At 47.6% G+C, this 12,126-nt stretch overlaps 1 protein-coding gene across 1 annotated transcript in view; it reads right to left on the bottom strand.

Annotated features, from left to right (window-relative positions):
* Mirr (iroquois-class homeodomain protein mirror) overlaps window positions 1-12,126 on the bottom strand; it is a 50,431-nt gene that overhangs the window by 23,616 nt on the left and 14,689 nt on the right. The window contains exon 2 of the mRNA XM_076429713.1: window positions 628-1,119. Coding sequence (XP_076285828.1) covers window positions 628-1,119 — 492 coding nt within the window. The remainder of the gene's footprint in view (window positions 1-627; window positions 1,120-12,126) is intronic.

Below are 12,126 nucleotides of genomic sequence, written 5' to 3'. Positions count from 1 at the left end.
CATCCACCGCGTTTCGCGACGTTTATTACGCGTTACGCGCTCGCTAGCCATCTGTGTGATAGCATAATTAAACAAAATGGGTGGAATCGAGCGAAGAGGGCTGTAAAGATCGCGTAGATTGAGTTTTCGGAGGATTAATATGCCGCGCGGACCTCCTCGAGGAAGATCACCGAGGCAATTTTGCCTTGTTTGCGATGATGCCTCTCGTTTCGAAATAGATAGAGGTTAATGAAACATCGTGTTTCAGACAAGTTCATACCTTTCAACAAGAATCAGGTTCGACAACGATTGGAGAAGCTTAAACGTTAATTTACGTGATGTAATTCACAAAAAAGAGCTCATGGCCAACAAAATTGAATAAAAATACTCAACACCTATATCACGCAAATGAGACAGTTAATGAAGACGAATAACTAGACTGCGGATCTTTATGCAAAATAAAAATGTCTTGCATTGATTGTGGGAAGCAGGAATAACATAAAAACGGATTCCATCCCTTGACGACTTTGTTACAGTAAGAGCAACATTGGACGATTCTTGAAATTTTTAAAATCTTTTACTGTCTTGTATTTCACTCAACCAATTTCTTCAAGATCCGCAGTCTACAGATAATTACTAATTACTCACCGTGGGCGTGTAGAAGGGCGCCTGTTCAGCTCCCAAGCTAGGAAAATAAGCTGCCATGCCCTCTGAGGCGGCGGCGGCAGCCGCAGCCGCGTAAGGTGCGCTGTACATTGACAACGCTGCCGTCGGCAACGCTCCCAATCGCTGGTAGCCGCCGAGCAACTCGTACTGGCAGGAGCAGACCGTCTGACCGGTCAACGGGTCCGTGAAGATCGGTCTTCCGGTGTCGCAGCATCGACCGGTCGGCGGTGGACCGCCGGTCGTCGGCGGTGGGTGACCTTGGGATGGACTCACCGAGGTAGTAGGACTACCTGGTGGCCTAACCACTGCGCTGGTCACCGCCATCCTCGCATTCGACAGACCGGCTACGCTCAGGGGATGATTCGTGGTAGTGCCCGCTACGCTGACAAGCGACGAACCGCCTGCGCTCAGGATAGCGCCGGACACCGGCGAGGCCGACGACGACGCTAACGACGAGCTCACTGTCACAGGACACTGGAACATAAAAGTAAACTTTGGTTAGACACTTGGAAAGTGATTGGCAATCATTCATCGTCATTCATTTCAAGTTTGCTATTTTTTCTGGGCTGCTGTAATGCTCTCTGTGTTTCCAGTTCCTCTTTCTAGGCTACTCTGTACATCAGTTCCTTGTTTCACATTACAAATTTTGCTGTTGAAGCTTGCAGGTGCAGCCTGCAATGGTCGCGCGGAGGACAATCGCCATTCATTGTAATGTCATCTTCTGCACAATTCAATGGTCCACCTGCACCTCACGCGACAATAGCCAAAGTCACTATTTGCAAGACAAGCATTTCAAATCATCAATACTAACTTGACTCTAGCGATATCCAAGTGTGCGCAGCCAACATTTACTTATCAGCTCGCGATCATGAATAACGCATTACGAAAAATTCGATCAGCAAAGCACAATATTTCCCGGCAAACAAGCCGAGCTGAGAAGTCTCACTGTTCATCAAACAAATAACGTAGACTCAGTGTGCAGCTTTATCAGCTCGACATTACGAGAGTGATTTTGTTTCACGAGAAAAAGTATTCCACAGAAATTCGAACGAAACACGCGAAATTCCAGGTTCGGTTGAAACGTCACGTAACGCCACTCCGACCATCAAATGACGCGGCGCTACGTCATCGGGTCCAACAACAGCGTGACACTTGTACGGCTTTGTTCGGCTGGCTTGTCGTCGTTCAGTCACCGATCACGAAACACTCTTTAATAGAATGTTCGTTACATTCTAACCGTATCGAGTGTGCGTACGTCAGAAGATGGAACGGAGATTGATTCTCGCGTGTACTCACGAAAAGAGGATATCAAGTTATTCCAGCGGAAGGTTATATCAACATGTCCCCTCTCGGGATAGTCAAGCAAACAATCATCCCGGGACACTTTTATGCCTCGGGTCACCGTGTTCTCGCGTTACACCTCACCTTTTCCACGACTTTTTTGTCACACACGCTTAATATACAGAAGAAATTAACTTCTGCCGACCGCTTTCCTCATTGTCAATACTCCTGCATGCAACGTTTGCATTTCTTCCTTGTTTGAGAACGGAACTGTTGACCAATTTATAGTGTTCAGTGAGTAATACAATATTTGTAAAATAAAAATTCATCTCTAACTAACTCTACTTTTTCATTTAAAAAATTATCGAGCTCTGACGGTACCTTTCGTAAACACCAATCCAACATTGTTTTAATGAATGTCGTGCGAGATTCCAGGAGGAAAGAAGCTTAATATTGACTAGAGTTAGACTCACAAGGGGTCCACATTGAAGATCTTGTTCCCCGGTCCACCGACACGTGCGTGCCAGATAGTTCGCGCTGTTGGTAGATTGCAAAATCGGAAAACTCGTCGGGACCGGTAGTTTTTGCGTTCGTGGACAGCCGGGTACACGCGTTACGTCTCCGCTGGGTACACACTAGTCGTCTAACCGCATTAACATAGCCAAAGTTTGCTCTCGAGGAGGCTACTGGCGACGAGAGAATTCGCTGACGACGTGTCACGTCCCTTCGGAGCCTGACGGTCTCTCTAATCGTCACCCGATCCAACGCATCCCGTCCGGTTCCCGTCGCTTCAGATAAAAATAAGCTAGGAGTCGTCATGTTTTGCTGCTCCGAATCATCCTGAGCGGCGTCTCTTACGTCGAGATCAACACGATGGAATTTTTCCACTTCCCCAACCCTGCCGTATCAATAGCCAAAATTCTCTGCGACGTGAGATAACGCTCAAGTCTGACGATATATATCGAAAGAGTGGACTTCGTGGTTTTAACATGTTCAGCAACGGTGGAAGAAATAGGTAGGTGCAATTTTAAACGATAACAAGATTACAAGAATTTAACAATACCACAATACATTTCTTATAACTGAGCAAAACCACTGGAGAGAGAAATAAATTCCTATTTGATTCCCATGCCTCGCACAAGCATTACAATTAAGTAAACTTAATCGAGCCCCATGTTCTCAAACCGCGTCCCACGACCATAAATCCCCGCAAGCACAATCTAAAACACTGACCGTCCATTACTTCTCCAAACTACCGTATTACGTTCGCTGTCTGCGCACCTCAAGTTCCACGGAGAACGAGTCCGCCATCCGCGTTCGACGAGATAGCGGTACGCCGTCCATTAACAAAGTAAAATTAAGCCCGCCGCGGTATCAGCTGGTTATCGGAACAGGCGAGCAAACGACGACGTATCCATATCGATAAACGGCCGGTGCAAGATCGAGGAAACATCGGTAGCGAGTCGGACACCTGCCGTGAGCTCGCCGATTGTTTCCGATCGTCGAAACAATAAACGGCTCTCACCGGTGCTGGGGCTGGATGTCGATAATCATAGAACGTTCTCTGCGGCGCGACAGCTGTGCGAAAGAACCCCCATGTTTTCCAGCAGCCTGAAAAGGCGGAGAGGTGCGACTGCTAAGTCGATCGGCGGAACGTGGCCCCTCTTTGTGCTCCCGTACGGTAAACCGAAAATAGGGGAGGGGAATAATACCGGGGAGCGGGGGGGGTTTGCTCATTAATTCCATATCAAACAGCACGGCTAAATAGATTAGCGGGTTGAGTGGGTTTCGCGCCCCGGACCTAAACAAACCCCCGTGCTCGTTCCCGCAGGATCGTGCGACTCTGCCCGACCATCAATCCGTCCCGTCCGCAACCATCCATCCATCCATCCAGCCAGCCAACCAGCCAGCCATCCATCCATCCATCCGTCCGTCGGCCGCCTCGTTCCGATGGCCCCAAACATATTGTCGAAAGCCAGCCGCGCGCATTGTGCCGGCACGAAAAACGTGACCCGCCACGCATTATGGCGTCGAGAGCCGCGTTAATGCGTGTCCCGGGCCCAAACCGTCCAACCGCCTGCAGTTTCCATGTCGATCCATGTACCCGTGTGCGTTATATCCGTGCCCGCGGATCCATGACCAGCCTAGATCCTACGATCACCGCTGGATATACACCGGTCCTACGCGCTACCAGCTTTCGGTTTCGCTAATGCCAGAGAGAACGCGACGATTCACAGCGCTGATACTTTAATCGCCGACGCGATGATCCATCGGCCCGATTTGTTCGACGAGTTTCGATCTCTGTTCCTCCACCGCGGAATTTTGATCGGGCTCGACCGTGGCTGAGTCGAGGGGATGGGTGATGGACGATGATAGAAGAGGCCTGAGCAACTGTGATTAGGACGCGTCTTAGGAGATCGTTGGCTGGGGAGCTTGAGGTGGCGGTTAGACTGCGGATGTTTATGCAAAATGAAAATTGTTGGCATCTCTTCCTTAACAATCTTAATCGGTTGAAAGCAATATAATGATATTTTTAAATTCTTGTAATGTTTCTAGTGTTTCAAAGGTGTACCACCTTGTTCTTGTTATAATTCATAAAATAATTCGAATTAAGGGTAGCACGTACTCGCAAGGAAAAGACGGTCCCGGGGTTGAAACCGCGAATCCCCAAAAAATTCCGGTCGGCGAACGGTGTTCGAAACATGACGCGGCTCTCGCGGCAAGATTCAATGCTTCCCGGGTCGGGGGACGAGCAAAGAGGGGCCCAGGAGGGTACAGGCGGGTGCAGAAGGGCACAGAGGACTACACAGGAGTGTGGAGGGGGGGCGAACGGTGGGTCGAAGAGCAGCAACGCGGCAGAAATACTGTGCCCGGGGCGTTCGTTCTCACCGGGGCCCGTAAGATTCCACGGGTCCGCGAGAAAAGCAGAGGACGGCCAAGCAAGAATGCGCCTTCGGGGCCTCAGGATCGGGCAAGGGGTTAAACGACGAAGCGTGTTGCCGAGTGTCCGAGGCCACGGGCCATAATTCAGTGCTAGGGCCTCGGGAGGAAGCAGCCGGCGAGTCCCTGAGTTACTCGACGCGATCGCATCGAGGTGCTGCGAGAAACGCCGGTTCGCAACCGTGTGCAACGGACCCGGGGCCTCGGGGGCCCCCGGCAACTATATCACACCCTGGGCCCGGTGGCGTTCAGCTTTTGCTGGCGTCGCCTTTAAAGTAGCCTCCGAAGGCGTTGCGTCGTTCCCCTTCGTCGCGCGAACCCTCTTTTCTCGCACTCTCTATCTCGAGCTGGTAGCCGGTGATAATTATTCGCCAACGAGGGATCGATATATCGAGCCATCGGCCTGATACGCCAGCTCGTTTGTCTCTGGCTGCATACTAATTGCCAGGCCCCTCTCCCTTTGCGCCGGCGCGGGGCCACTGGAAAACGGAAGGCGCTATTGTGTTCGCAGACTTGATGATTAGAACCACTCTGGTCTCGATAATTTTGCAGACAAAAGACGGAGGCTTGTATCGGTTGTTCGAGAAGCTTCTTCTTTATCTTTTTGTGGTGATACGATTTTCATGATTTCAACGAGGTTATTGTTCTTGCAGTGACGTAGCAGACAGCTACGAGTCAAATTTTTTGATTTCTAGAAACCAGAGTTCATAATTACGAATATAATGACAGGTATCATTCACGGCGTGGAGAGTCTCGGTTCGGCTCTCGCGCGAATAATCGCAAGAACAGCTGAAAGAACCGATCGGTCGGTCGGATATCGAAAATCGCGACGGAACTTGGTAACGCGAAGGAGCCATCAAAGGAAGGACTGGTATCGGGTGACACCTTGTGCTCGGCTCTGCAGAAAATTCTCGGTGATTCCGCTCACGGGCAAGGCCATCGGTAGCTTCGCATACCTGTGTCGACCGGCCGGACGAAAAACCGATCTATCGGTGCGCGGAGTCGGCGATGGATGATCGATGGATCGTCCGATCCCCGGCCCGGAGCCTTGAAAAAAACTGGAAGTCCTCGGGTGGAAACGGTCGTCGACGAGACCGTGTACCGCCGGCTCTGGAAAACCAGTACGACTCGGTTGTTGTACGGGCACGATCCGGGGCCCCGGGTACACGCGTTTTATGACGCGATTTATATGCACAATGTAACAGTCGCGTCGACGTGGGAACACGTAACCTCGCGATTCCTCGTGTCGTTCCTTTCTTCTGGACGTTCGGTATAAGAAAACGGTTCCTCTCCTCTCCCTCTCTTTCTCTCGGGTCCTCTCTGCACCTTTCTCTCCAGCATCTTATCCGTCGGAGAGGAACGATCATCGAGGACCGGGCACAACTCGAAAGACACGCGATCCAGACAAGAGATTGACCAATGGCCCTTTCTTCTGGGCCCGAGACAATGGATCGAATTTGGGAATTGAAGTCGCTGTCGCCATGATTATTACTGTACCTCGATAGCGTTGTTTGTATTAAATGCAGTCATTGTTATGGAAAGAATCTCATGAGTAGACGGCGGATTTTATACATTTTTGACGAACATCATTAAACATAGGAAAGATTAAAAGGATTTACAAATGATAACTAAAAATTGATACATTGTTTCTTTCTATACATGCCTGAATAAAATCATGAAGGAATCGTGGAGGGGCCAGTGTTCTAGAGGCTCCAGGAGGGGATAGAGCGGTCTCCTCGAAGCAAACTAATCGCGTCTGCGAAAAAATTCGAGAATGCAGCGCGGCGTCTTAGGAAATCGCGAATCGCTGCGCAATCCTGGTCGGCGACGGAAAAATCCCCGGAATACGAGTCGAATCCGGCATGGAGGACCTCCGGGTGCCTTGTTGCGCTCTTCGACGATTTATATGTGGACTCGGTAGGAAGAGAGAATCGGTTATCCTGTGGACACAGATGCGCCGGTGTTTGCACACGGTGCATTTGTCACGCGTGTCCTGGCGAGAAGAAAAGGGACCGGTCTGGCTTCTCTCGCTCGATGCGCTGCTCGATGATGCCCTCTTTGCAACGAGGCCCAGCCGAGTCAATATTGACTGCTGGCCAGATTGATGGACCGTCTTTCGCGTGTATGTTTAGGCCTCGCGGCACTCACTTATGTTTCCACCCTGACCTCGTTAGTCCCCGTTTAGCCCCGTTCCTCCCTCTACCCTCCACCGAATTTTTCGGTATCGTTCCGGATCGTTCCGAGAAACGTGAAAGATATAGCTGGATTGTGACGGTGGTCGCCATAATTTCGACCGTCCCCGATCGAACGAGAAACGGCCGCCGAGGGTAAACCGAGCGGACGGTAACGACGGGATTTATTTTAAGGGCGCGCGATTCGTTCCCGGACTACGGAACGAGAGTCTAGCCCTAACGATAAATAGTAATCGATGTGCACTGGTGGAAAATTTGAGGCTCCCGGACCGTGGCAGAATCGACGGTTTCGCGTGCCGCTACGGGCTGAAAATTCGGAACCCCCGGAAAGTGTAAAAATTGAGAATTTCAAATATTATTGTTCCCCTGAAAATTTGGGAGTCATATGGAGAAATCGAATGAAAATTTTCGTGCCCCCAAAGTGGAAAAATGTGGAAAAAGCTGCATACTTTATTGTCCCTCTGAAAATTTAATACTCCTAAATATTTAAACTCCCCGGAAACGTAGAAAGATCACTTCAATAATTTCTTGATTAATTACCATTTCTATATGTTCCTACAAGATGACAGAATCGAACATTTGGAAGACTATTGAGCAATCCGTCGGAAACGATTATTTAAATAACACCGGCAGCAGTGCGATTGGTATAAACAAGGAAAGTTATTCCGAGAATCATCAATTTATAATTTCATCGATACACGGGAAGCATTATTTGTGATTCTTTACAGACCTACGAATAATCATCCGGGCGACCTCCGACGACTATTACAGAATCGCCGCAGCGATCATTCACAATTATCGAAAAACATGATCAAAACACGAATCGTCGATCGCAAAATAACTGCCGAATATTCTTGCGAAATTATGGATCCGGCTACCGTGTAACGCATCGAGCTCACGTATATTCCAAGAAACGCGGTTTCATTAAGGAATAAGAACCGTCGAGGATCGGGTATTTCTTGTTTTCGAGTAGCAGTCGATATCGTAAGCAAATGAAGAAATATATTTTCTCGATCCGCTGGGAAGCATCATGAGACACGTAAAGACACACCTGTTGTACAAACAATTCGTTGTTCTTATTTATTCTGCAGATCTCACGTGTGATCGACATGTGTTCCGAAAATCGCCGAGTGTTTCTCGGTAGTCGCCAAACAGCTAAACTTTAAACATTTAATGTGGGCAAGGGTCTTCATAAAATAATAACAATAAAAAATATATATAATGTTTCTAAACAATAAAATGAATAAAACAAATGGAGAGTCGTCTGACAACCATTTTGTGCAACCCCGAAAGTTCGTAGACAAGAAACCGTCTCGTAAGAACGCTGAATGGAAACGAAATCAGATAAACCGTGAAATCGGTGTTTCTCACGGGGTTTCCCGAGGCTGAATTAATTCACGGCGCCATACTAATCGGTTCGCTGCTGGAGCGGCTCGCGATTATTCAGAAAAGCGTTGATCATCAATAATTACAGGTATAATCATCAAGTAAATGCACACAATAACTTCGATCGTCCAGCAACGTAAAACAAAGACTTGGATGAACAAAATGTACATGGGGAGATCGGTATTTCTCACATTACTCGACAAAGAGTCGATTATCGAAGCTGCGGATAAACAAGACAAATCAAGCAAATAAAATAAACAGACAGATCGAAATCGTCCAAGAACGCGGATGAAACGAAGCGTAGGTAGAACGCGAATCAGATAGACGGTGAAATCGTAGTTTCTCACGGGGATTCCCGGGATAGAATGAATTCGCGGCGGTATACTAATCGTTGGTCTCGCGATTATTCGGCAAGGCGTTGATTATCGTCGCTGTGATCGTCGAGGGTGTGTCTTCGGGACAATCGCGACGACCACCGGCGCGGCGATGGAAAGATCGCGCGTAGCGGAAGAGGTTTGCACGGGTTTCGACAAAAGCGGCTCCGAGAGCGGCTTGTAGCGAGAAATCGCCATCCGACACCGAAGTTTCGCCGTAAAGCGATTAACGGGGTGAGTGGCGTTATCGTCGGAGACGCCGCGACGATACAATGGCGCATCCGGCGTCATTTGCTAACGCCGTCAGCCGAACGATAGCGTGCTCTTCTACCTCTCTCTCCCTCGCTACGCTTATTGTCGCTAGTATACTTTCTCGTCCTCTCGCCGAGGCATAATCGTATTCTCTCCGGCCTGTCACCGTTGCCCGCTGAGAGAGAGAACGACTCCCGCTCTATTTATTAAACATACACACACTGCACGCTCGAACGTATTAAGCGCGATACAAGGGCCACGGAGCTTATCGCGGCGAACAGTTACTTTGTAATCGCCGAGCACCGCGTGTTCGATGTTCACCGGCCCTCGAGAGAGAAACAAAACACCAACCCCGGATCGCTTCCTCATGCGCACAACGATGATTGACTCTTCTTGATTCGAGATACCGTATAGTCGTAGGGGTGGAGTTTTTACAGTGACGAGTGGTGGTGACGGGCTGTTGTTGTTCGCGAGGGTTGTAATAGAATCGTTTCTAATCAGAGATGCTCCTACGTTGAAGGTGTTTCTTGGACTAGCAAGGTAATAAAAATGATCTTTCCTTAGATATACCCTGAATTGAAAATGTTGCGAAAATAGGACTGAGATTTCCTAACCTAGCATACAATTATGGAGTTGAAGTACGGATGTTGTATGTATGTATGTGTGTGTATTAACAGATAACCCTATAGAATCGCAAAGAACAGGAGAATTGTAAAATTACAATCGTCAACGAATTGTAAAAAAAGGGCGCCCGCTACAAAAACGTATGTCTTTAACATTTGGTTATCCGTGTGCCCAAATACGTTAATAAAACGGCTCTTCCTTACCGCTTTTCCTTACACAATAAACTCTGATTTTGATCATTTATGGGAGCTGAGAGGCCCCAATAAAATTTTCTTCCCTTAGATATACATACTCTGAAGGTATTGTTGCGAAGATAGGTGTAAAAATATTATTTTGTAAAAATAGCTAATAGAATTGAGAACAGAAGATATGTGTATTTTGAAAATGTAAAGAAATAGAGGCGAGATTAACACTTATTAAACTAGCAAAATTACGAATTTGCATGAAGCCTCGTACCTCAATTTCAACCTGCCCAGAAACACAGTCTTAAATGTATGAAGATTGACGAGCTAATTGCTTGTTCGCCTGTAAATTGGCAGCCCGAGAGTGGCAGGGGTCGTAAAGAACGAAATACTTGAAACTAGTGGATGTAAACTTACTTAATTAGCGGAGCTTGCTAGAAAGAGTTTGTACTCCGCTTTAGTAACACGTTCGGTGGGCTAACAAATTTATTTCCTTTATTCATAATTAGACAAACATAACCCCTCGAGGAATATGGAACCGTTGATGCTTTAATTAAAGGATCCAACGTATACTCGAATTCTTATCGCTTTTTTACAGTTGTTACATTCTCTACACTCTATAAATACCTCTGCGGGAGAGGCTTTCCCATTCGTACGCGGTTATAAATTATTTTAACATTCTCGGAGCGGAGAACAATAGAACATCACGCACCTCAAACTTATGAACTAAACCACCAGTCGTAAATAAAGTCTAAGCAGCGCAAGAATAGCCACAGAATGTTCCCTCCGCTGTGTTGCTTTTGTCCTGTGGGTGTTTAGTCTTCGAAATGTTTCGCTTCTACCACTCCCGTGTAAAACCATCAACGCCGTTCGTTCGCTTGGTTTTGTTCGGGTCACCGCGAATTGCGACAACGACGATAATATTAAACGATCCCGCGAAAAACAGTGACAAGTGGAGGACAAAGCTTTCGACAAATCGGTGAGGGAGATGCAGTGAATGAATACTGGATTGCCTAGGGGTTAAAAATTTATATTTACGATTTTTATCAAAGGTTCGTGTTTCCATCGCTAAAAATTATGAAAAAAAATTGTCAAAAATTAGGACAGAACAATCTGTAGCCTCCGAAGCGAAAAATATCGGAGAGCAACGAGATCAACTGAAGACGTCAATTTGATCCGCCGAAGAAGATCGTGCATTCGCTCCGCAATTCCGAGAGCGATCGCAGCTATGCAAATTTAGCGGAAGGCGAGAGAACGCTGCCGACAGTTCAGGTGAGAAAGAGGGGGGTTTCCTATCGAAGAAAGTGGGGGGGGGGAGACAGATCTCAAGGTGTAATCGGTGTTCGAGGCATTCGAGGAAAGGCGAGACAGCGCGATCTCTGCGATCATTCGTGCTCGGCAGAGATAATTTATTGAAATTGTCCTGGTCGGAGTCGTTACTATTTTATCCGAGGGGACACAGGGGGGCTGGAAAAGTGAGAGGGGTGGGGGCTAGACAGAGGCACGTTCTGGCGTAACGGTAGTGGTGCAAGGGTTCAGCCGCGAATGCCTAATCTTTCTCACGGCATAAATCATTGGTTCCGCGGGCAACGGCGATGTGTACCGTGCACCGTGCAATAAATTCCGTTGCGCGCTTGTAAAACGGGCCCCATTACGAATTCGGTGTCCGCGACTCTTTCCTGTTCCAATCGTTTCCATATTCCTGGCGCCCCTTTCAATCACGAGATTGCACGCCATTAGCTCCTAGCTTTCCGAAAAGAATGCCTTGCGCTGCCGTGGGACGAGGTGAGAAGGGAATTTGGACCTGCTGCGGATCGATCAATATAGATCGGTGAACGATGGTTCCGTTCTTGAAGCAACAATTCAGAGAGAAATCGAGTTTGTGGGGATGTTCGAGGAAATGATTTTTTAAACAGGAAACATAAAATTAATGTCGAATTACAGACAGTTCGTGGGGAAAGAACGAGCACCTGACTCATTATGACTCATTGACTTATCTTGGCCAAAAAGATAAGAGAAAATTAACAAAAGTGGTTTTACGAACAACAAAGAAAATATGAAATACAGTCTGCAGTATAAAATGAAGCTTGTCTCGAATATTGGGAAGGACGTTTTGACAGATTACATACAGTAAAGTATGAATATTACATGGGTTTCGTGGAATAAATTTTTCGGTCCGCCAATCCGTTAGATCTTGTTCCAACTGTTCGAGAAGATAATCGTTCATCAACCCTTGTGTAGCCAACCGAG

Source organism: Lasioglossum baleicum, chromosome 9, assembly GCF_051020765.1.
Source record: "Lasioglossum baleicum chromosome 9, iyLasBale1, whole genome shotgun sequence".
Classification (NCBI taxonomy): domain Eukaryota; kingdom Metazoa; phylum Arthropoda; class Insecta; order Hymenoptera; family Halictidae; genus Lasioglossum; species Lasioglossum baleicum.
The sequence above is the reverse complement of the archived record's forward strand: the minus strand, read 5'-3'. Positions and strand labels throughout refer to the sequence as shown.